This window comes from Capra hircus, chromosome 28 (assembly GCF_001704415.2).
Source record: "Capra hircus breed San Clemente chromosome 28, ASM170441v1, whole genome shotgun sequence".
Classification (NCBI taxonomy): domain Eukaryota; kingdom Metazoa; phylum Chordata; class Mammalia; order Artiodactyla; family Bovidae; genus Capra; species Capra hircus.
The window spans coordinates 23089457-23116827 of NC_030835.1; the positions used below are offsets into that span (position 1 = coordinate 23089457).

Genomic DNA, 27371 nt, shown 5'->3' on the forward strand with positions numbered 1-27371 from the left:
GTGTCTAAACTGAATATATAGTTGTAATAGAAGACCTATACTTACGGGAATAGTCCAGTATTGTATAGTGTTTTATATAACATTTTGATGAGGCGCACATTTATAGCTTTGTAAGTATGCTTCTTGAAAGTACATTTGGTTTTTCAGACTCCATATATAAGTGAAATCATATGATATTTTCTTTCTGTCTGACATTTTACTTCTCGGATGGCAAAGAGTCTGCAATGCAGGAGACCTGGGTTCAAAGCCTAGGTTGGGAAGTTCTCCTGGAGAAGGGAATGCCTGCCCACTCCAGTATTCTTGTCTGGAGAATTCCATTGACAGAGGAGCCTGGCAGGTTACAGTCCGTGGGATCACAAAGAGTCAGACACTACTGAGCAACTAACACTTTCACTTTCACATACCCTCTGTGTCCATCTTTGTTGTTCTAAATGCTATGATTTCCTTATTTTTTGTGGTTGATCATAATCAATCATATACACACACATACTCATACACATATATATGTCTATATATCAGATCTTCTTTATCCACTCATCTGTTGACAGACCCTTAGCTTGCTTCTATATCTTGGCTATTGTGAATATACGGTAATGATCATAGGAGTATATATATTATTTGTAGAAGAGCACCAAAGAATTGATGCTTTTGAACTGTGGTGTTGGAGAAGACTCTTGAGAGTCCCTTGGACTGCAAGGAGATCCAACCAATCCATTCTGAAGGAGATCAGCCCTGGGTGTTCTTTGGAAGGAATGATGCTAAAGCTGAATCTCCAGTACTTTGGCCACCTCATGTGAAGAGTTGACGCATTGGAAAAGACTCTGATGCTGGGAGGGATTGGGGGCAGGAGGAGAAAAGGATGACAGAGGATGAGATGGTTGGAAGGCATCACTGACTCGACGGACGTGAGTCTGAGTGAACTCCAGGAGTTGGTGATGGACAGAGAGGCCTGGCGTGCTGCGATTCATGGGGTCACAAAGAGTCGGACAGGACTGAGCGACTGAAATGAACTGAACTGAACTGAAACTCCAAACTAAATGAATAAACACAGCAAAATGGAAACAAAGTCATAGATACAGAGAACAGAGAACAGATAACAGATATCAGAAGGAGGTTCTGATGGTTTCCAGAGGGTAGTGGGGAGGGGGATGAATGATGTATAGAAATGTTGAATCATTATGTTCTGTATCACTGACATAGTGCTATAAGTCAATTACACTTCAAAAAGCAAACAAACTTATAGAAGAAGTCAGATTTATGGTTACAAGAGGCAGGAGGTAAGAGAAGGGGAATTGGATGAAGGTGGTCAAAAGGTACAAACTTTTGAAGAAGAAGCACTAGGGATGTAACATAGAACATGATTAATATTATTAACATCTTGGATGTTATATATGAAAGTTAAGACAGTAAGTCCTAAGAATTCTCATCGTAAAGAAAAAATATTTATTTTCATTTTGTATCTATATGAGATAATGGATGTTCACTAAACTTATGGGCATCATTTTATGATATATGTGAATCAATCATTATGTTTTATGCTTCAAACTTGTACAGTGCTTTATGTGAATTATATATCAGTACAATTGGAAGAAAACTAACAAATGAACATAAAAGGAAAGTGCATTTACTCTTTTCTGAAGACTTGCTACCATTCCTAATGTCAGTCAATTTGAGAAAAACTGGGTGCTCAAGGAGCTGGAATAGAAAAACTCTCTCTCTGGGACTTGGCCATCTACAATTACATTTGGGGCATACTAATGTTCAATTAGGTGCCTGGATGCTCAGCAATGGATACTAAAATGATTTTCTCAGTATGGAGGAGTAATAACTGAGATAGAATATTAAGCCATTTTTAGATGTCTCTTTATCAAGATTGTATTACTCTTAATCTGTCATTTTTAATCTAATATTTTGTCTAGTGTTGCTATATATTTAATACTGTCTCATGTTAGCTGGTAACAGGTAGTTAAGGACAATTTTATTTGTCCACATAAATTTTATTTACAAAGATACCAGTAGGAAGTATATAGGAAGAGGCCCTTTGACCCTCAAGTGAAACCAAGGGATGGTGGTAGTGTTATCTAGGAAAAAAATCCCAATGGGGCAGAGTGTGAATCTAAGGAAGAGTAGCACAGGTTGCTTTGTCCAGCTGCTATACTCTCTTGGAGTTCCTCATAGTAGAAACAACCTGTCCTTAATTTTTTTATTATGGAATGAACACTCATTTAAACATTCTAAATCACAAGTTAGTTGTCATTTAATGATGCTATTCTAGCTTCAAGAGTTCAAAAAAAATTCCTTAAGAAATGATGATGTTATCCAAAAATAGGTGGACTTACAGTTCTCAGTTTATAAGTACATGTTATGGTTTGCTTTGGTGGGTATCTAGAATCTTAGGATAATTTCTTGAATCAAATCGCCAGTCTATGTCTGACGCAGGATACAGCATGCTTGGGGCTGGTGCATGGGGATGACCCACAGAGATGTTATGGGGAGGGAGGTGGGAAGGGGGTTCATGTTTGGGAACGCATGTAAGAATTAAAGATTAAAAAAATAATAAAATAAAATAAAATCAATGTATTTAACTAAAAAGAAAGCAACTTATATCTCCCCTGCTCCCTGCCTCCGGCAGCCATCAGATGTTATCTGCATCTATGAGGCTTTTTTTAAAATTTCACATATAAAAGAGATCATGTGGTATTTGTCTTTCTCTGTCTTATTTCATTAAGTGGATTGTCCTCAATGTCTATCCATGTTGCTTCAAATGGCAGAATTTCCTTCTTTTTTTATGATTGGAAAAGATCCATTTCCTATACACACACACACCTCACATTTTCTTTATTCATTCAACCTTCAATGAATACATTTCCATATCTTGGCTATTGTAAATAGTGCATGTACCTTTTGAGTTAGCATTATTGTTTTCTTCAGATAAATAACCAAAGTGGAATTGCTGAACTATATGGATGTTTTGCTTTCAATTACATGAGGCCTCTTAATAGAGTTTTTTAAAGTGGCTGCACCAATCTGCATTCCCACCAAGAGTGCACAGACTTTCCCTTTTCTCTACCTTCTCATTAACACTTGTTATATCTGGTCTTCTTGATAATAGCCATTCTAACAGTTTTGAGGTCATACTGATTAAGATTTTCATTTGAGTTTCCCTGATTTTTAAATATGTGCAACATATTTTCATATGTCTCTTATCTATCTGTATGACTTCTTTGGGAAAAAAAAAATCTATTCAGATCTTCTGCTTAGTTTTTACCTGTATTATTTGTATTTTTACTATTGACTTCTTTGAGTTCTCCATATGTTTTGGATGTTAGCCCCTTACCAGATATATGATTTGCAAATATTTTCTCCCATTCTGCAGGTTGCCATTTCATCTTGTTGATAGTTTCCTTTGCTGTGCAGAAGCTTTTTAGTTTGATGTAGCCTCACTTGTTTATTTTTAATTTTGTTGCCTTTGCTTTTGTGTCAGATTTAAAAATATCATTTCAAGGCCTATGTTCAGAAGGTTACTGCTTTTGTTTTCTTCTAAGAGACTTATGTTTTCAGGCCTTATTTCAAATCTATAATTCATTCTAAGTTAACTTTTGTATATAGTGTAAGATAGTGTTCTATTTTCATTCTTTTGTTTGTAGTTATCCAACTTCCCTAGAACCATTTACTGAAGAGACTGCTCTTCCCCCATTGTATATTCTAATCTCCTTTGTTTAAGTTAATTAATTGTAAATGCATGGATTTCTACTCTCTCTCTATTCTGTTCCATTCAACTGCATGTCTGCTTTTATGTCAATACCATACTGTTTTAGCTACTATAGCTTTGTAATATAGTTTGAAATCAGGGAGCATGATGCCTCCAGTTTTGTTCTTCTTCCTCAAGATTGTTCCTATAGGATTTCATATAAATTTTAGGGTTATATATTCTACTTTGGTAAAAAATACCATTGGAATTTTCATAAGGGTTTTAATGAACCTGTATATTTTGAAGAGTATTATAACTTTAACAATATCAAAACTTCTAATTCATGAGCATGAAATACCTTGCCATTTATTAGTATCTTCTTTAAGATCTTTCATTAGTATCTTGTAATTTCAATATTTAGTTACTTCGCTCCCTCAGTAAATTTATTACTAGGTATTTTATTATATTTGATGCAGTTATAAATAAGATTGTCTTCTTTTTTTCTCTTTCTGTATATAAATGCAACAGACATATGTTAATTTTTTTACCCTACAACTTTACTGAATTTGTTAGTCTAACAGTTTTTCTATGGAGTCTTAAGGGTTTCTATATCTAATATGTCATCTGTAAATAGTGACAGTTGTTTTTTTTTTCATTCCAATTTGAATGTCTTTTCTTTCATTTTCTTGCCTAACTACTCCAGGTAGGACTTCCAAAGCTACCTTGAATAAAAGTGGTCATTGTCTTTTTCCTGATCTTAGAGAAAAAGCTTTCAGCTTTTCACAATTCAATATGATTTTAACCATAGGCTTGTCTGATATGACTTTTATTATGTTGGGGTATGTTTCCTCTATGCAAACTTGATTAAGAGTTTTAACCTTAAATGAATGTTGAATTTTGCCAAAACTTTTTTCTACATCTACTGAGATGATAATACACATTTTTATTGTTCATTTTGTTAATGTGGTGGTGTTTCACATTGACTGCTTTGAGGATGTTGAACTATCCTTACATCCTTGGGATAAATTCTTATTTGTATTAATAATTTCATGTTTATTTTTGCTCTTCTTTTTACTTTTTACTGTAAAAGAAAAGCAGAATATTTTAATAATTTCAGACTTTCTTTTAGGGACAGATTCATTCTTCAGGAATAAAAACTGTGCAGGGATGGATGATGAGGTTCTGATGAATGTGTAGATATCAGGCCAGGGAATAGCAAACCACTCCAGTATTCTTGCCTGGAAAACTCCATGGACAGAGGAACCTGGCAGGCTACAGTCCACGGGGTTGCAAAGAGTCAGACACAACTGAACAACTGTCACTTTCAGTACTTTAAAAGTGTGCTTTAAAAGTACAGTATTTTTTTAATAGTAGAACATGTAACAGAGAAAAGGACAAAGTAAAAAGATAACCTTTAAAAGAAAGATGACACCTAAGAAAGAAATTCTCGTGTGCTTTCTGAAGTTTGTTTGAAGATTAGGATGTGTATGTTTTGTTGTTTTTACTGTTTCTTTTGAATCAATTTTAGAATTATAGGAACATTAAAATTATACTACAGAGAGTTCTCATACCTTCATTCAGTTTCTCCTAATGTTGCCTTATGGTATAAATAAGGTCTGCTTATCAAAAGTAAGAAATGTACATAGGTATTATACTAGTAGATAAACTACAGACTTCATCAATTTTTCTACTATTATTCATTCATTTTTGTTCTAGAATCAAAGCCAAGATCAACACTGCATTTGGTTGTCAGATCTCCTAGTCATCTATAAACTGTGACCAGTCTTTAACTTTCTTTGTCATTTATGACCCTGATACTTTTGAAGAGTACAGATCAGATATTTTATAGACTATCCATTGATTTGGATTTATCTGATGTTTTCCTCATGATTATGTTGATGTTCTCAGTCCATCAACTCAGGTGGTATAAGATGACACTATGTCACATTTCTCATGATGTTGGCCTTGATTACTTGGCTAAAGTGTTGGTTATTGGCTTTCTCCACTGTGAAATTATGTTTATTTTTTTGTCATAATTAGTATCTTGGAGAAAATGATTTAATGCTATTCAAGTTTTATTTCTTCTCAAGTGTTTATCTACTAAGTTTGATGTTCATTGCTTTATCTTGCTACAGATATTACCAGATATTTGCCTAACAATCATTTTATATCCCTTATTTCTTATGAATTTATTAATCATAATTAAAAGAAAGCTGTCCCTTGTCTCACATGATTTGTTCAGTTTGTTTATATCATGATGGGCTCATGCATATTTATTGTATTCTATGGATTTGGTTGTTCTGTTTCATTGATTAGTTGTCCCAATTTTGCTATCGGAAGCTTTTAGAGTTTGGCTCCTATATCTTTTTAATGTTTCCTCTCTGATATTTTTTAGGAATTGCTTATTTTTTGCATCGTAAGACGATCCAAGTTCAATTAGTTTATCAACTCTTTTAACTAAATTCATCTTACCAATATCAGATGGCAACTGACAAGGAAGCCTTTGCACATTACTTCCTCCAGTGAGCACCTGCCTGCACCTAGACTTCAGATTAATTGGTTGCCCTGTGATCTCTAAACAAGATGACCTATTTTTAGTTCACTCCAGATTGACTAAACTTTAGACAGGTTTATTCCTGACTATAGGCCACTGACTTTCCTTTTTTTTTTTTTTTTTTTTTTCTGTTTTTTAAAGAGCATTTACTTTAGAAAACTTAACTTTCCCTGTTCCTTTGAGATGCAAATATCTCCCAGCCTCTTGCAAGGCTTACAGTTCAGAAATACTTTTTGCAAGGACCTGAAAGCTACCCCTTTGAAATAAAATAATTAAGAAAGATAGCATCTGTTGTCTACCAGCCTCTGCTGGATAGTAGGAGCCAGACTTAAATAAGCTCCATTACCAAACATAGACCATCTAATCACATTGACCAACCTCCTCTTTAATGTCTTCTGCTACTTTTCCACTAGCTCATTCCAGTGCTTAAATCTTTTTCAGCTTTTGTTTAGCAAAGTTCAGTTCTCTCCCCTATTGCAATACACTTGAAATAATTTTCCCCTGAATGTTTAATTTAGTCAGTGCAATTTTTCATTGACATCTCTGATGGGCTAAGAAAAAAAGGTCATGAACTTTTAAATTTTCTGACTTGTTCTTTTTAATGTGGATGCAATGTTTACTCCAATTTTCTAAATACTCAGTTAAAAAACAGATAGATTGTAGCTTTAAAATATTTCCATTCCCATTTTGTGAAATTCCCATATTACCCCCAAACATGTTTGTATTTTTATTGTACACAAATGATGTATATGGATTATTATCAAAGAATGTGATAAGCAGTTTGAGAATTTTTTTAATATGGAAATTTTAGTTAAATATGGGCCAGAACAGGAAAAAAAAAAAAAAGACAAATACCCAGTGATATAGTCACAAAATAATATTTGTGAATTTTCTAAATTCTTTTTTTAAATACCTAGCAAGTGGTAATCAGGTTACAAAAATATGACTATTCACTTTTCTTTGGGGATTACATATACTGTATTCAACTGAAATTAACCTAATGAGCTTTTTAATTCATCATGTATATGTGGTGACAGGTGTTATCAGCATATGTATATAGATTGTAAACATGGTGCTATATTAAATCATAATATAGATATGTATATAAGGATAATATATGGATAATTATTTTCAATTCTGTGCTATTTTTCTCAGATTATTATTTTATTGAGAAAATGTTATTAGTAAGATAAAGTGTTCAAATTCCCATAAACTCTTGGGAGGAAATCATAATTATATTTTATTATAATTAAAAATTAATTATATTTTATTCAATTATACATTTCATACATGTATAAATATTATAAATTATATTCATTACAAAGTGCAGTTAAGAAAGAGCTATACTATCAGTAGAGATGTAAAATTTTTTCTCAAGTTATATCTGTTTTAGTGGTGCACTATTCATGCAACTTGTCAAAATTTTATCTTTGAAAAGTATTTTAATTAGTTGTAAGCAGACATTAAATATCACATCCTTATAGATATTTGAAAACCTTAGTAAAACACTTGCTTTTCAGGGACGGTTCTAGTACAAGTTATCTTGGATGAAGATACACATTTTAAAACTTTAAAAAAATCTACTGAAATTGGTCTTCAAATTGTATTCTATATGATTAACTTACCAACAAAAATATTCCAAATGTAATTTGATATTTTCTGGGCAGAGGGATTTTAAATTTTTTGAGAGCAGCAATGGTGCCATATAACTCCTATGCAGTAAATGCTAGGTGATGATGCTATAGATGACTCATTGTCATTATTATGACCAAACATAGTTGGACTATGCTATAATACACTGATAGGATGGAGCTGTCCTGATTTGCATAGGAAAGTTTATTCATAAACTGAAAGACCCCGAGTCATCTGAGCTTTCTGTCACTTCTTTGATAGATTTTATTTTCCTTTCCTGGGGTCAGGCTAACATTCTTCCTGTCTACTGGCAGTTTACTATAAACTGGGGCATGGAATTCAGGTAACTAAACTTCCTTAAGTTGTGTGCAAAGTATAATTTGCTAAGGTCTGAGTCACATCCTAGAGGCAGTCTTGTGAATAAAATGAATGGGCTTTTTAAGACTTGATTGGATTTCTCACAGCCTCTATATAATATTTACTTATTGAATTGTTCCTTATTTATGTGTAGCAGCGTAGCTTCAAAGCCTGAGGATTTCTACTTTTTCAGCCTTGGCAAGACCTGAGACAAAAGTATTACAGAAACACAGAATGAAGATCTAAAGAAAAAAATGATGCAATTGAATATAAATTAGTCTAAATCTTTGTAATGTTTATATTAAAAAAAATAGAGGACCATAAAGATAAGAATACTCATTTTTGTTGTTCAGCCCCTCAGTCATGTCTGACTCTTTGCAACCCCATGGACAGCAGCACGCCAGGCTTCACTGTGCTTTACCATCTCCTGGAGCTTGCTCAAACTCATGTCCATCACGTCGGTGATGCTATCCAACCATCTCATTCTCTGTCGCCCCCTTCTCCTCCTGCCTTCAATCTTACCCAGCATCAGGGTCTTATTTCCAATGAGTCAGCTCTTCATATCAGGAGGCCAAAGTATTAGAGCTTCAGCCTCAGCATCAGTCCCTCCAATGAATATTCAGGATTTATTTCCTTTAGGATTGGTTGATTTGATCTCCTTGCGGTACAAGGGACTCTCAAGAGTCTTCTCCAACACCACAGTTCAAAAGCATCAATTCTTTGGTGCTCAGCTTTCTTCACAGTCCAACTCTCACATCCATCATATTTAACTATGTGAGGATTACTTTTGTAGGTCATGAATCTCATTCAATTTTTGTTTTTACTGATAGGGGCTTCCCTGATAGCTCAGTTGGTAAAGAATCCACCTGCAGTGCGGGAGACCCAGGTTGGATTCCTGGGTTGGGAAGATCCACTGTAGAGGGACAGGCTACCCACTCCAATATTCTGGTCTGGGGAATTCCATGGATTGTGGGGTATCAAAGAATCAGCCATGACTGAGCGACTTGTACTTTCTTTCACTTTTTATTAGTAAACCTTACTTGTCTCTTAGTACCAGAGAACTCAGAATTGAGGCTTCAGGTATGTCCAAAGAGAGGTTGAAGCATCTTTGATCAGTGATATGACACTGATACAATCCTGAAATTGTATTTTAGGATAAAAGAATAAATTATATGGCCTATAAAAATCCCTAATACCTTGACAAAATAAGAAAATAGAACATATCTGTTTTCCAAGCTTTTAAATTTTTTAAAATAATTCTTTCAAAATTTTAATTTAATTATATTTAAATTTTATTTACTGATTTTATTTTTCCATTAAATGTATGGAAAAATGTAACCCTTCTGTAATGTACACACATATTTCCATGATCTAGATACAGTACTTTTAACATACTTCCAGAGTCATAGTTGCTTTGTATTTCTAAACCACTTCAAAGAAGTTTATAACATCATAACATTTTATACCTAAATATTTCAGTAAGTATCTCCTGAAATAATTTGTATTCTCTTATATAACTACAATATTGTTATCATTCACAGGAATATTAATAATCACTTTTAATACTTCCTAACAATCTATTACTTTGCTGACTAAGGTCCGTCTAGTCAAGGCTATGGTTTTTCCAGTGGTCATGTATGGATGTGAGAGTTGGACTGTAAAGAAAGCTGAGCACCGAAGAATTGGTGCTTTTGAACTGTGGTGTTGGAGAAGACTCTTGAGAGTCCCTTGGACTGCAAGGAGACCCAACGAGTCCATTCTGAAGGAGATCAGCCCTGGGATTTCTTTGGATGGAATGATGCTAAAGCTGAAACTCCAGTACTTTGACCATCTCATGTGAAGAGTTGACTCATTGGAAAAGACTCTGATGCTGGGAGGGATAGGGGGCAGGAGGAGAAGGGGACGACAGAGGATGAGATGGCTGGATGGCATCACTGACTCGATGGACGTGAGTCTGAGTGAACTCCAGGAGTTGGTGATGGACAGGGAGGCCTGGCGTGCTGCAATTCATGGGGTCGCAAAGAGTCGGACGTGACTTAGTGACTGAAATGAACTGAACTGAACATTTAACTCCTAGTGCTAAAATCTATGCTGCAAGTGAAGCCATAAAGAAAGAGGTATGGCCACCTGATACAAAGAATTGACTCTTTGGAAAAGATCTTGATGCTGGGAAAGATTGAGGCGGGAGGAGAAGGGAATGACAGAGGATGTGATGATTGGATGGCATCACCGACTCTATGTACATGAGTTTGAGTAAGCTCTGGGAGTTGGTGATGGACAGCGAAGCCTGGCGTGCTGCAATCCATGGGGTCGCTTAGGGTCGGACATAACTGAGCAACTGAACTGATAGCATAAAAGGAAAAAACAACAAAAACACCTTGGAAATATTTCTTCATTTATAGGTAATATGTATATGTCCCCTACAGGCCTTGTTTCCATGATTGTAAAAGGTAGATATTAACAATATGAACCTTAGAATATTATTATTCAAATAGTGTAATTTTGCAAAAGTGCTTAGCAAAGTGACTGACATGTGGGAAGCATGAACAAATGTCAATTTCCATTATTATAATTAACGTTAGAAGGTAGGCAAGCCTGATGATTTAATACTTAACTCTGTTTCAACTGAGCCCCTGAAAACTATAATGTTTTATAGTAAAATGAGATAGGTTTTCTTTAGTAGGAATCTGTGAATATACCCCACAAGATTTTAAGAGTACTATTTTTTTTGACAGATGAGGAAATGGAGAATTTTGTAAAGCTAATATATTTATAAATTTGATGTAAAAGACTATGCATAAAAATATAGAAATTCATATTATTCCTTAAAGCAGAGTCCAATTTCAATCCATAAATATCATTTTATAATATTATGGAAAATTTTCCTTAATGAATTCTCAAGAATATGTTTGAAATTACAATTTAGTATGCTTAAAAAATCAATCCAAAAACACTTTTTTAATGAATTTTTCCTCCAAATTTTAATTAAGTTGAATTTCTGCTAGCAGTACTTTAGATTTTCTAAACTCCAATTTAGAAATATTCTATTGCTTATATTTTTGATATATTAAAAACATCTTCATAACCAAATGCCTCTGGGCTTATTAAAAAATTGTAAATTCTACTGTTCAATAAACTCTGGAAGTAAGAATAAGAATTCTTCTTTCAGAAATATTTATCTAATATGCATACATCAGGCATATTTTTAATATTTAAAAAACATTTTATTTTTAATGTTGAATTCTAGTTACCCACCCACATGAATAATGTTAATCAATTAGAAACTTCCTAATATTTATAAAAATAGTAATTGTAGATTACTTATTTAATTAAATACTGTTTCTGAATTCTGTCCTGGTTTATGGATAGGAAAAGAAGCAGAATCATATGATTTGCTTAAGAATTCAATTTTCACATAAAATTTATAGCTAAGTAAAGCAAAGTGATGGGGAAGACTCTTGAGGGTCCCTTGGACTGCAAGGAGATCCAACCAGTCCATTCTGAAGGAGATCAACCCTGGGATTTCTTTGGAAGGAATGATGCTAAAGCTGAAACTCCAGTACTTTGGCCACCTCATGTGAAGAGTTGACCCATTGGAAAAGATTCTGATGCTGGCAGGGATTGGGGGCAGGAGGAGAAGGGGATGACAGAGGATGAGATGGCGGGATGGCATCACCGACTCAATGGACGTGAGTTTGAGTGAACTCCAGGAGATGGTGATGGACAAGGAGGCCTGGCGTGCTGCGATTCATGGGGTCGCAAAGAGTTGGACACAACTGAGCGACTGAACTGAACTGAAAGCAAAGTGATTTTATGGAAAAAAATATTAATAATGGCAACAGGTAGATTTATGTAACAAATATGCCATTAACTAGCAGGATAACATTTTTCAAGACCCTTTTTTCCTAGAACTCAGTTTCTTTATCTACAAAATAAGCAATTTAGAGTCTAGAACTTTTGAAAATAAGAGAATTATGGTGAGCTTCTCTACTATATAGTTTTTTGCTTATGGAATATATTTACTCAGTATATTACTTGATCACTTCTTCAACTCTATGAGATAGCTATGTGAATATTTTTAAGTGCCCTTTGCCATAATGGGCTTCCTTGGTGGCTCAGATTGTAAAGAAACTGCCTGCATTGCACGAAACCTAGGTTTAATCCCTGGGTTGGGAAGATCCCCTGGAGAAAGGAAAGGCTATCCACTCCAGTATTCTGTCCTGGAAAATTCCATGGACACAGAAGCCTGGCAAGCTGTAATCCATGGGGTCACAAAAAGTTAGACATGACAGAGTCTTTCACTTCCATAATATTTTAGAAACTCTTGGAGGCCATGCTCTTGTAGTTATATACATTAATTGTAATCACCATTGACTAAGACTCTAATATATTCTAGGTACCACTGTTTACAGACATAATCCTAATGGTCTGAAAACCCCTAATAAGATTATTATTATTTGACATGTGATGAAACTGCTGGTAGTTAAGTTACTGTCTTCAAAGCTAGTATCTGACAGAGCTGGAATTTGCAAGAACCTCTATAAAACAACACTTTTTTTTTTTTTCCATTTTTTCTGTTATCAGTTTTTCCCTATCTTTTTTAAAAGGGTAATGAAAATCATTTGATGTTTTAAGTAAAAAAAACCTAATATAAGCATATCACTATTTTAGGTAGTAGTGAGGAGCTTAGTGAAATTTAAAAGTAGGTAAAAAAATAGATCAATTGTGAAATTAGTGTAGTGTTAGAGAAATAACTTCCAGATGTTCAAGCTGGATTTAGAAAAGTAGAGGAACCAGATATCAATTTGCAAACCTCCACTGGAACATCGAAAAAGTAAGAGAGTTCCAGGAAAACATCTATTTCTGTTTTATTGACTATGCCAAAACCTTTGACTGTGTGGATCACAACATACTGTGGTAAATTCTTCAAGAGATGAGAATACCAGACCACCTGACCTGCCTCCTGAGAAATCTGTATACAGGTCAAGAAGCAACAGTTAGAACTGGACATGGAACAACAGACTGGTTCCAAATCAGGAAAGGAGTATGTCAAGGCTGTATATTGTCACCCTGCTTATTTAACTTATATGCAGAGGACATCATGAGAAATGCTGGGCTGGATGAAGCACAAGCTGGAATCAAGATTGCTGGGAGAATTATCAATAACCTCAGATATGAAAATGACAGCACCCTTACGACAGAAAGTGAAGAACTAAAGAGCCTCTTGATGAAAGTGAAAAAGTTGGCTAAAAGCTCAACATTCAGAAAACTAAGATTATGGCTTCTGGTCCCATTACTTCATGTCAAATAGATTGGGAAACAATGGAAACAGTGAGAGACTTTATTTCTTTGGGCTCCAAAATCACTGCAGATGGTGACTATAGCCATAAATTAAAAGATGCTTGCTCTTTGGAAGTAAAGCTATGAACAACCAAGACAGCATATTAAAAAGCAGAGACATTACTTTGCCAACAAATGTCCATCTAGACAAAGCTATGGTTTTTCCAGTAGTCATGTATGGATGTGAAAGATGGACTATAAAGAAAGCTGAGCACCAAAGAATTGATGCTTTTGACCTGTGACCTTAGAGAAGACTCTTGAGAGTTCCTTGGACTGCAAGGAGATCCAACCAGTCAATCCTAAAGGAAATCAGTCCTGAATATTCATTGGAAGGACTGATGCTGAAGCTGAAACTCCAATAATTTGACCACCTGATGCAAAGAGTTAACTCATTTCCAAAGACCCTGATCTGGGAAAGATTGGGGGCAGGAGCAGAAGGGGATGACAGAGGATGAGATGGTTGGATGTCATCTCTGATGCAATGGACATGAGTTTGAATAGGCTACAGGAGTTGGTGATGGACAGGGAAGCCTGGTGTGCTGCAGACTGTGGGGTTCCAAAGAGTCGGACATGACTGAGTGACTGAACTGAACTGACTAATAGAGGAATAACAAAATTCTGTTTGAAAGTAGGGTATTAGGAACTTGAGATTAACATGTACACACTGCTATATATAAAATAGATGATCATTAAGGACCTACCCTATAGCACAGGGAACTCTACTCAATATTCTGTAATAATCTATGTGGGAATAGAAAATCTGAAAAAGAATGGGTATATGTATAACTGAATTGCTTTCCTGTAAACCTATATGCAGGTCAGGAAGCAACAGTTAGAACTGGATATGGAACAACAGACTGGTTCCAAATAGGAAAAGGAGTACATCAAGGCTGTATATTTTCACCCTGCTTATTTAACTTATATGCAGAGTACATCATGAGAAACGCTGGACTGGGAGAAACACAAGCTGGAATCAAGATTGCCGGAAGAAATATCAATAACCTCAGATATGCAAATGATACCACCCTTTTGGCAGAAAGTGAAGAAGAACTAAAAAACCTCTTGATGAAAGTGAAAGTGGAGAGTGAAAAAGTTGGCCTAAAGCTCAACATTCAGAAAATGAAGATCATGGCATCTGGTCCCATCACTTCGTTGGAAATAGAAGGGGAAACAGTGGAAACAGTGTCAGACTTTATTTTTGGGGGGCTCCAAAATCACTGCAGATGTTGACTTCAGCCATGAAATTAAAAGATGCTTACTCCTTGGAAGAAAAGTTATGACCAACTTAGATAGCATATTCAAAAGCAGAGACATTACTTTGCTAGCAAAGGTCTGTCTAGTCAAGGCTATGGTTTTTCCTGCGATCACGTATGAATGTGAGAGTCGGGGCTGTGAAGAAGGCTGAGCACCGAAGAATTGATGCTTTTAAACTGTGGTGTTGGAGAAGACTCTTGAGAGTCCCTTGGACTGCAAAGAGATCCAACCAGTCCATTCTGAAGGAGATCAACCCTTGGATTTCTTTGGAAGGAATGATGCTAAAGCTGAAACTCCAGTACTTTGGCCACTTCATGTGAAGAGTTGACTCATTGGAAAAGACTCTGATGCTGGGAGGGAGTGGAGGCAGGAGGAGAAGAGGATGACAGAGGATGAGATGGCTGGATGGCATCACTGACTTGATGGATGTGAATCTGAGTGAACTCGGGGGTTGGTGGACAGGGAAGCCTGGCGTGCTGTGATACATGTGGTTGCAAAGAGTCGGACACGACTGAGCGACTGAACTGAACTGACACCTGAAACTAACACAATATTGTAAATCAACTATACTCAAATATAAGACAAAATTAAATTTTAAAAAATGAAAAGAGAAGTGAACAGATAAAATAAGAGAAATTAATTTCTCCCTTTTAGAGGTAGGAGCTTAGGAAATGTGTAAATGTAAGTGACCAAGAAAATACAAAATCAGTGCTATAAAATTTTTGATCCTACACTCCTTTTTTTCTTTACGTGTTGACAGTTTCTATTAACAACTTGAAACAAACATTTATCATATATATGTCCCTACTTTGAGGAAACATTCAGTCTAGGAGCTGGAAAAGGAAATGGCAACCTGCTCCGGTATCCTTGTCTGGGAAATCCCATGGACAGAGGAGCCTGGTGGGTTACAGTCCATGGGGTTACAAAAAAGTCAGATAGAACTTGGTGATTAAACAACAGCAAGTTGTCTGGGAACAGAAGACCAAAACAACAACAACAGCAACAAGTAGATTCACCATTATTCTGAAAGATGATTAATGCTTTCAAAGACCTTTCAACTAGTAAGATAAGATATTCACATTCACAAACAACTAGGGTACAACAGAGAACAATATAAATATCCTGAGAGAAGATTTCGTAATATGTTCTGAGATTTTCAAAGGGATAATTACATATAGCTGGAGAAGAAAGGTATACTCAATGCATCTGGCTTGGAATATAATTGTTTGGACCAACAAAGATGAGATGTGGAAAGAAGATGAGCAAAATAATTAGTGGGCAACACCTTAAGATATTTACCTGCAACAACAAATAGCTTGATTTAGTTTGAGTGTAAAGTGCCTGAAAGGAAGGAGAAATAACATTGAAAAGCTCATAGAGACAAAGGTCATAGTGATGCCTGTGTCATAGTAATTTCACTCTTAGATATAGTCTCAAGAATGCAACGGTATGTGCACAAAAAGAAAAATATAAGAATATTCATTATTCATAACAATCAAAAATAGAATGCTTCCCAAAAGGTCATTAATAGAATTTCAGAAAAGTAAATGGTTTTATGTTTCACAAAGTGGAATGCTGTCTGTATGGAGCAATGAGAATAAACAGACTATAACTACATCCAATTATAGATGTATTTCAAATATATAAAAGCTTTACATAAGAAGCCAGGTACAAGAGTATTGTTATTATTCCATTTTTATAAGGTTCAGAAACTGGAAAATCTGTAGCTTTAGAAGTACAGGGGATGATGCAATTGTTCTTGAGAGATAGTGGCTATAACAGGACACATGGGGCTTCTGGGATGCTGTTAATTTTTGTGTCTCTTAAATTTGGGTGTTGAGTACATGGATTCACTCAATTTATAAAAGTTGTTCAATTGTACATTTATGGTTTGGGAAGTTTTCTATGTGAATTTTCTACTTTAAATTTAATAGTGATATTTGAGGAATTTATATCCTTTATTCAGTAAGAAGACATGAACGGTATGTTTTAGGCTGAAGAATTGCACAATCTTATCAAATTCAGATTGAATCAAGTGGTAGCAAGACAGAAGGACTGAAAATGAAAGAGAAAATTAAGATCTGAGCTTGTATAATAGTAACAGAAATACAAAGAAAGAGGTGAATGTTATAAAAGCACTGGTGATAAAATGGACAAACATTGTGCCTAACAGAATGGGATAGATAAAAGGAGAGGACTTTAAAAAATAAGAAAAGTAAGGTTACAAGCCTGAGAGGCAGGCAGTACTGCTGACAAACTTGAAAATAAAGATAAAGGATTTGGCAAGTGTTGGCAAACCAGTCATCAGGGAAAATCTGGCCCATTGACTGTTTTTGTTTAGCCCATGAGATAGAAATGTTTTGTTTGTTTGTTTTACATCTTTAAATGGTTAAAGAAATTCAGGATAGCTGTAATCAGAATAATATTTTTGACATGTGTAAATTTTATGCAGTTCAAATTAAAATGTCCGTATAAATTTGTATTGGAACATGGTCATGCTCATTTGTTTGCATAGGGTCTACTACTGCTTTTGCATTATAGCAGCAACAGAGTTAAATAAAGTAATAGACTTATTGTAAAATATATTCTAGTAAAGATGTACTATCTTAGTTTTTTGAAAAATTCTGGTAATCTCTATTTTAGAGCTAAAATTATAAATTATATATGTATTACTTGAAAATGTCTTATAGGCTAATGGGAGCTTTTCTTGAAGAGAGGAGAATAACCTTTGAATTCTGAGGATCACTAACTGTATCGAGTGAAGAACTGAATCTCTTAGTATGAGTAACCATTAGCATTTAATAGCACTTAAGAACTTTAAAAGCTGTATTCATATTCGTTGATCTCTAAAACAATCTGTTCAGTCAATATCATTTTTTCTAGTTTACAAATAAGAAAACTTCAATTTTAAAATATATGAGACATATTATGGACAATAAGCATTTCAAAAATAGAAGGTGATAGAGAAATATCATTGAGGAGAAGGTAGATATTTTGGTATTGGGGGTGGTATTCCTTTCATTTGCAGGCACGGTGATAGAATGAAAACTCTGGAGCTAGAGTTTCTGAGTTTTCTTCCTGGTTCTATCATTTACTAATACTACAATCTTGAGTAAATTATTTAACCTTTTAGAGACTCAGTTTCATAATCCATAATATTAGAGTAAGAATATTCTTGCCTCATAGGGCTGCTAGGATGATTATATTTTAAATATATGTTAACTTGCCTAGAAGAGTATTTCGCATATATAAATGTTGCTTTCGTTGTCTTTTGGAATAAATATTTTAATCAGTTAACATACAATGTAATTTCATTTTGATGGCAGGGATTCAAAAAGCCTTTAATAGCTCTTTATATCAGAGTTGTATTCCATATATTTGAGCAGGAGTAGAACCACTTAGCCAGCCAGTAATAATGTTAGAAATTCCACTTACTTGATTTATCTTGAAGTTCATACCTCAGTTCTTTGCTTATCCTGCAAAAATATAATCCAATAAGGAAATTTCACCCATAATTCCTAAATATCAAATATTCTCTGAAGTTCTGTTTTGATATTTTCATAATAATTGAAATTGATTGGTGGCATATAATGTCATTCACAGAAGCACTAAAATCTTCAGTAAAGGTGTCACTCAATAATTTAATACTTGTTTGTTCTTGTTTTTCCTCATGTAATAAAAACGGTCAGAATTCTCCAGAACTTTTAATTTTGTAAACTATTGCCTGACTTTTGGCCTTTATCTTGTCAGGAGTAAATATCTGCCAATTGTAATTCACCATGTGAGTTGAGATGTTATTAAAGAAATTGAGTGCAATCCGTGAAATTCTTGTCCAGGACAGGGTCAGTCTCAATGCTATCGAATAATTGACTCTGTTTCCTGCCTGACAGGTGGATAGCAGTTGCAATTATTGTTGTTTCGTGTCTGGGGAAATGTAGACAGGAGAGTTAAGTGACTTTCTCAAGATCATATTGGAAATCAGTGACATTCCAAGGAACAGAACTTGGAATACACTTAATCAGATCGCCTCTAGAATAGTTTGAACTTTATCATGAAGACAGTGAAAATGTTTCCACAATATTCCAGGATACACTTCAAAATTATTTCTTAGATCCAGAATCATACATTTATTATCTCTGAGATAAAGACTATAAAAAGAGGCCCCAAATAAACTGATCTATGGCTTTATTATTTGCAACTTTAATTACCTTTTTATGAAAATGGAGAAAATGATAATGACTAGTAGTGAAGAAAGGAAAATTCATTTCTATTTTTCAGCTAGTATAGTGGGTTAGTACCTTACAGATTTATTAATGGCTTGTATACTATTGATTTAAAAGGTAGCTATGTCTTTATGTACATGCTTTGCCACATACCAGCAGCAGTAAAAGTTGCTCTTCTTATAAGCTTATCATGTAGGCCATGTTTCCTGAGAAAAGAAACTACAGCCTATTTTTACCTTCTAAGGAAGAATCATCTATACATTCATCAATCAAAAGTTTAGTGTCCTAGCTTAATTTAGTTCCTGAAATAAATATGGAAAACAAAGCAAATTTAAGTGCTATATATGTGATTATATTTTTATATTTTCATTGAATAAGAAACAACTATTGGACTTCCCCGGCCATCCACTGGTGACATCTCTGAGCTTCCATGGTAGTAGTGGGTTCAGTCCCTGGTCAGTAAACTAAGATTCCACATGCCGTGTGGTATGGTTAAAAGATAAAAGAAATAAAGAAGAAACTATCATTTACTGTACACTCAATATGTATCAAGCCTTGTGCTAACTGAAGTATGGATGAATAATCCTGAAAATGTAAAAATACCAAGTTATTTTAGACCCTGAATTAGGCCTCTGATTGGTAATAAATGACAGATAATTGACCTTAGCTCTGTGATTTTTATTTTTTGGTTAGATTTTCCATTGATCATTATTGTAATTCTTTCCATTAATATATTTTAGTTTCATTGTTCTTGTACATATTGCCTCAATAAAATGTGTTTTCAGTATTCTGAATCTAGCAATCATACTTTTGCAAAGCTTTCTAGATTATATCTTCCAATTTTCCCATTGATAGGTAAACTAGAAATTAACATCTGGAAATGCATAGGAATTGTAGCTATCATATATTTCCTGTAAATGATCAAATAAAGTTCCACTTGTATAGGATTTATCATTTATAATATATTATATTATATTATTTATCATTTGTTCCATCTCAAACCTATGTGCTTGTTCTACTTTTTGATTATGTATGAATTTCTTTTTTGACAAGATGATTGAGTAGACAATCTCATGAAATTTTATGGCCTTGATTAATATTATCAAATCACTTTCATTTCAGAGTTCTTTTTTATTTGATAAAAAGTCATAGGCTTCAGGTGCTATAATTGTTTATATGGTAGTATGGTGGTATGGTGGGCTTCCCTGGTGGCTCAGATGGTAAAGATTTTACCTGCAAAGCAGGAGACCTGGGTTTGATCACTGGATTGGGGAGATACCCTGGAGGAGGGCATGGCAACTCGCTCCAGTACTCTTGCCTGGAGAATCCTCATGGACAGAGGAGCCTGGCAGACTATAGTCCGTGGAGTCACAAAGAGTAAGACACAACTGGGTGACTAAGCACACATCACAATAGTGTGGATGGTTTCAAATGGAAGAGGCAAGTCTGCATACTGTTCAAAATATGATATATACAAAGAATAGTACTACGCCTGTGCATTAAGTTCGCTGTGCATAAGAGTTTACACCTCAAATCTCAGGATGCTAATTAGGGAGGGCTGCCTTAGCAAACTTTGCCTATAACATTTTTATTCTTCCCTCAGATAGTTTGTGTACACACACACACCTGAATATGTTTACATGCACCATATACACATTAATCTTTGGAATTTTATAAATGTACTTGTCTATATACATGTGATTTATAAGTATGTACTGTACTGTTTATCAATGTGTATTCAGTGTTTGTAATTAACTCCATCTATTAATGTAAATATATACATAAATATAAATAGTCTCATTTCAATATTTTTTTTATATTTGTACCTTTTGAGACATACTGTTAGTATAATTTAAAGAGGTATATACTTGTCTAACATGTGAGGCATTAAATTATGTTTGAATTAATTTATAATACATTCAAATTTTGGGAAGTCCTACATTTATATTAAAGAATAGATTTAAATATGTCATATATTAAATTATATTTTGATATTCATAAATTTAATGTTGTGGTTCTAATACTGTAATTTTACATTCTAACATTGTTGCAAACAATTATGATTCAATAGATTTTTTTACAAAAAGTTAAACCTGGATAGTTTTGTTATATGACTTTATGGCTGACTCATGCTGATGTATGGCAAAAGCTGACATAGTGTTGTAAAGCAATTATCCTTCTATTGAAAATAAATTTAAAACAGAAAAGCATTATGTCTCTGTTCTTAAAGGAACAAATTTTATAAATATCTGATAATAATCGCTTCATTGTAAAATGTATTTGACATAATGAAATGATTATAAATTGAATTATCACCTGTTTTAGGCTAAGATGACTCAATTGCCTGAAGCAGAAAAGGAAAAGATTGCTGAGCAAGTTGCTGACTTCAAGAAAGTGAAGAGCAAGCTGGATGCTGAAATTGAGATATGGGATGATACGAGCAATGATATCATTGTTCTGGCCAAGAAGATGTGTATGATCATGATGGAGATGACAGACTTCACAAGGTAATTATGTGGGAATTGGTGTGTAATCTTTATCATATTAGGAACATTTGTCAAATTAGTGAACCTTTCAGTTTCTCTGAGTATCAGGTGCTAAAAGTTAAGTGGTATGGGAAAAGTAAATGCTAAAGAATTAGAAAGTTATAGGTAGTTTCTAGAGGTTTTGCGGAGAAGGCAAGGGCACCCCACTCCAGGACTCTTGTCTGGAAAATCCCATGGATGGAGGAGCCTGGTGGGCTGCAGTCCATGGGGTCGCGAAGAGTTGGACACGACTGAGCGACTTCACTTTCACTTTTCACTTTCATGCATTGGAGAAGGAAATGGCAACCCACTCCAGTGTTCTTGCCTGGAGACTCCCAAGGACTGGGGAGCCTGGTGAGCTGCCGTCTATGGGGTCGCACAGAGTTGGACACGACTGAAGCGACTTAGCAACAGCAGCAGCAGCAGAGGTTTTGATAAATAAACGAAGCAGAGTTTCTCATAAACACCTGAGGAACAATTTTAGAAGCCACTCAATGCCCTCACTCTCAAGAACCTTCTCTGTGTATTATACTAGCTTTTTTTTAAAAAAAAAAAAAGGTAAATCAAATTATGATTTCTATTGGAGCTCTCTGAATGATTGATTTTCATAGCTACATACAGAGATATCAACCAGATATATTTGAAATTACAAAGACTTAATGATGTGCACGAAGAAATTGTTCATTGTGTGTATATTCTAGAAATAATGAACATGTTCTTATTGTCATTGTTCAGTCACTAAGTGATATCTGACTTTTGGCAACCTCATGGGTGGCAGCATGTCAGGCTTGTCTGTACCTCACTATCTCCCAGAGTTTGTTCAAACTCATGTCTGTTGAGTCAGTGATACCATCTAACCATTTCATCTTCTGTTGCCCCCTTCTCCTCCTGTCTTCAGTCTTTCCCATCATCAGGGTATTTTCCAATGGGTCAAGTCTTTGCATCAGGTGGCCAAAGTTTTGAAGCTTCAGCTTCAAAAGCTACTGGAAAAACCATAGCTTTCATTGTATGGACATTTGTTGGCAACGTGATGTCTCTTCTTTTTAATATTCTGTCTAGATTTTTCATAGCTTTCCTTCCAAGGAGCAAGCATCTTTTTTATTTCATGGCTGCAGTCACCATCTGCAGTGATTCTGGAGCCCAAGAAAATAAAATCTATCAATGCTTCTACTTTTTCCCTATCTATCGGCCATGAAGTGATGCCATGATCTTAGTTTTTTGAATGTTGAGTTAAAGCCGGCTTTTTCACTCCCTTCTTTCACCGTCATCAAGAGTGTCTTTAGTGCCTTTAGTTCCTCCTTCCTTTCTGTCATTGGAGTGGTGTCATGTGTGTATCTGAAGTTGTTGATATTTCTCCCAGCATTCTTGATTCCAGTTTGCGATTCATCTAGCCGAGCTTTTTGCATGATGTACTCTGCATATAAGTTAAATAAGCAGGGTGACTGTAACTTCAAAATATTATTTTATAGAACTAGCCAAAGAACTGTAATGTATAGAGTGCTTGCCTTACCAGTTACTAAGTGAACAAAAGTACAACAATTAAAATAATTTAGTTTTGATGTAATTATAAAAGCCACAGAACAGAATATTCTGAAGCAGACCTAGTATACTTATAAAACTATTCATTTATACTGCATACATTAAACATAAAAATAACTTTTAGATGGAGGAATGACATAAATGTAATTTAAAAATAATAATCAATGGAAAATATTGATGAATATTTCACTCAAGTTAAGCCTGAGAAAAGTTTTCTAAGCATTATGCACAAAGACCTCATAAAAATGGATGGTGCTGGGAAAACTGGTCAACCACTTGTAAAAGAATGAAACTAGATTACTTTCTAACACCGCACATGAAAATAAACTCAAAATGGATTAAAGATCTAAATGTAAGACCAGAAACTATAAAACTCCTAGAGGAGAGCATAGGCAAAACACTCTCCGACATAAATCACAGCAGAATCCTCTAAGATCCACCTCCCAGAATTCTGGAAATACGAGCAAAAATAAGCAAATGGGATCTAATTAAAATTAAAAGCTTCTACACAACAAAGGAAAATATAAGCAAGGTGAAAAGACAGCCTTCTGAATGGGAGAAAATAATAGCAAATGAAACAACTGACAAACAACTAATCTCAAAAATATACAAGCAACTTATGCAACTCAATTCCAGAAAAATAAACGACCCAATCAAAAAATGGGCCAAAGAACTAAATAGACATTTCTCCAAAGAAGACATATGGATGGCTAACAAACACATGAAAAAATGCTCAACATCACTCATTATTAGAGAAATGCAAATCAAAACCACAATGAGGTACCACTTCACACCAGTCAGAATGTCTGCGATCCAAAAATCTGCAAGCAATAAATGCTGGAGAGGGTGTGGAGAAAAGAGAACCCTCTTACACTGTTGGTGGGAATGCAAACTAGTACAATCACTGTGGAGAATAGTGCGGAAATTCCTTAAAAAGTTGCAAATAGAACTGCTTTATGACCCAGCAATGCCACTGCTGGGCATATACACCGAGGAAAACAGAATTGAAAGAGACACATGTACCCCAATGTTCGTCGCAGCACTGTTTATAATAGCCAGGACATGGAAACAACATAGATGTCCAACAGCAGATGAATGGATAAGAAAGCTGTGGTACATATACACAGTGGAGTATTACTCAGCTGTTAAAAAGAATACATTTGAATCAGTTCTGATGAGATGGATGAAACTGGAGCCGATTATACAGAGTGAAGTAAGCCAGAAAGAAAAACACCAATACAGTATACTAACACATATATATGGAATTTAGAAAGATGGCAATGATGACCCTGTATGCAAAACAGCAAAAAAGACACAGATGTGTATAGCGGACTTTTGGACTCAGAGGGAGAGGGAGAGGGTAGGATGATTTGGGAGAAACATTGGCATTGAAACATGTATACTATCATGTAAGAATCAAATCGCCAGTCTATGTCCGATGCAGGATACAGCATGCTTGGGGCTGGTGCACGGGGATGACCCAGAGGGCTGTTGTGGGGAGGGAAGTAGGAGGGGGGTTCATGTTTGGGAACGCATGTACACCTGTGGTGGATTCATGTCAATGTATGGCAAAACCAATACAGTATTGTAAAGTACAATAAAGTAAAAATAAAAATTAAAAAAAAATTAAAAAAAATTAAAAAAAGGATCATGAAATTGAGTAATATTAAAGGCTCTAAGTATCAATAGAATGTCCTCAACCATACTGAAATATAAATGAAGAATTGAGTAAACATCTTTAACAGAAAATAACAAAATTTTGATGTCATTTATATACAATGAATTCTTACGGATATTAAAAAATTTTAAGTGTCCTAGTAGAAGAATGGACAAATTATTTATATATATATATATATATATATATATACACACACATATCTGGACATAAATAGGAAATAGCCTAGAGAAATGAAAGAATCACATTATATGTCAACCAGCCTTTCCCCTTCTCCACACTACCACCTTAATGTTACCCACTAAGGAAAGTATCTGTGCTAGTCACTCAGTTGTGTCCGACTCTTTGCAACCTCATGGACTATAGCCTGCCAGTTACCTCTGTCCATGGCTATTCTCTAAGCAAGAATACTAGAGTGGGTTGCCATGCCCTTCTCCAGGGGATCTTTGCAACCCTGGGATCGAGCTTAAGTCTACTGCATTGCAGGTGGATTCTTTACCTTCTGAGTCACTAGTAAAGTCCTAGGATAGAATATACTTCACAGTATTGATTTAAAGATAGTGCTGTTGTCTAAGAGCTCTGCCTAAAATGGAGAAGATTCAGATCAACGACAAAAAAAGCTAAGTAATGGAACATAGAAAATGAGCATACTTCTGGGTACATATACAAAGGAAATGAAATAATTACTTTTAGGAGACACTGTTGTTCCAGTGTTCACTGTAGCATTCATTATTCACAATAGCCAAGAAATGGAAACAATCTTAGTGTCCATCAATGAATGAATAGATAGAGAAAACATGGGATACAAAAATAAATTTGTATATATTATTCACTTCAGTTGAGTCCAGTTGCTTAATTGTGTCTGACTCTCTGCGACCCCATGAATCACAGCATGCCAGGCCTCCCTGTCCATCACCAACTCCCAGAGTTCACTCAAACTCATGTCCATCGAGTCGGTGATGCCATCCAGCCATCTCATGCTCTGTCGTCCCCTTCTCCTCCTGCCCCCAATCCCTCCCAGCATCAGAGTCTTTTCCAATGAGTCAACTCTTTGCATGAGGTGGCCAAATTATTGGAGTTTCAGGTTCATCATCAGTCCTTCCAATGAATACTCAGGACTGATCTCCTTTAGGATGGACTGGTTGGATCTCCTTGCAGTCCAAGGGACTCTCAAGAGTCTTCTCCAACAACACAGTTCAAACGCATCAATTCTTCGGTGCTCAGCTTTCTTCACAGTCCAACTCTCACATCCATACATGACCACTGGAAAAACCATAGCCTTGACTAGACGGACCTTAGTCGGCAAAGTAATGTCTCTGCTTTTGAATATGCTATCTAGGTTGCTCATAACTTTCCTTCCAAGGAGTAAGCATCTTTTAATTTCATGGCTGCAATCACCATCTGCAGTGATTTTGGTGCCCCCCAAAATAAAGTCTGACACTGTTTCTACTGTTTCCCCATCTATTTCCCGTGAAGTAATCGGACCAGATGCCATGATACATTTAAATAAATGATATGTGTAAATTCTTTCAGTTATAATAAAGAAAACCCTACCCCTGCCATTTAGGACACATGGATGACCCTGGGGGGCATATGTTAAGTAAAATAAGTCACACAGTGAAAGATAAATACTATTATAATTTATAAATTTGTATGTAGAATCTTAAAAAAAATAAGTCAGAGAGTGGAATGGTGGGGTCTGAGGAGTGGGAGAAATGGAAAGATGTTGGTCAATGATTACAACTTTCAGTCATAAGATGAATGATTTCTGAAGATCTAATATATAGCATGTTGATCATAAATATTGATACAGAAATTTGCTGAGAGTAAATCTTAAGAGTTCTCATGCAAAAAAAAAAAAGGTAATCATGTAAGGTAATGGATGTGCTAATTAAATTGATTGTCGTAATCATTTCACAGAGTATAGATATATCAAATCATTACATTGTACCCTATAAATGCATTTTTGTCAATTATGCTTTAATAAAGCTGAAAAAACAGCATCAGAACAATTTAGCTGATAGAAACCTCACATCTAGAAAACAAATACAAAACACAAATAAAACTGCAACACAATACTGCAAACTAAAGTGAAATTCAAAAACTAAAGAGCTGGAGATGCATATTTTAAAACTTGGATACATAAAATCAAAAACTAAGATAAATTTTAAAAGAGAAAAAGGAAATGAGAAATGCAATGAGTTAATACGACTTAGGGAGGAAATTAAGCAATAAAAATGTCTGAAAGTTGAAAATTTTTAGTGTCCAAAGGAAAATAGATTCAAATAAAAATTCCATAAGGGGAAGACAAGCAAGAAATTAACCAAGAGAATGACTATGAGATAAAGATTTTTAAGAAAAAAGAAAATACTTAGAGGAAGAAAAGCTTGAAATGGAGACAAGACTCCCTTTGAAGGATTAACAAATAATACAACAACTAATATTTAAGTCTAAATCAAAAACATTTTCCATATGTAATACTAAACTTAAATTTACATGTTGAAAAATACTACAGTATTCCTAGGAAACTTAATTCAGATAACATTAACACATACACATGTATGTTTTCCTCATATATAAA

The 27371-nt window shown here is 34.9% G+C and overlaps 1 protein-coding gene across 2 annotated transcripts in view; it reads left to right on the forward strand.

Annotated features, from left to right (window-relative positions):
• CTNNA3 (catenin alpha 3) overlaps nucleotides 1-27371 on the forward strand; it is a 1853842-nt gene that overhangs the window by 1654714 nt on the left and 171757 nt on the right. For both annotated transcript variants that reach the window (XM_018042551.1, XM_018042552.1), the window contains exon 15: nucleotides 21377-21558. In XM_018042551.1, coding sequence (XP_017898040.1) covers nucleotides 21377-21558 — 182 coding nt within the window. The remainder of the gene's footprint in view (nucleotides 1-21376; nucleotides 21559-27371) is intronic.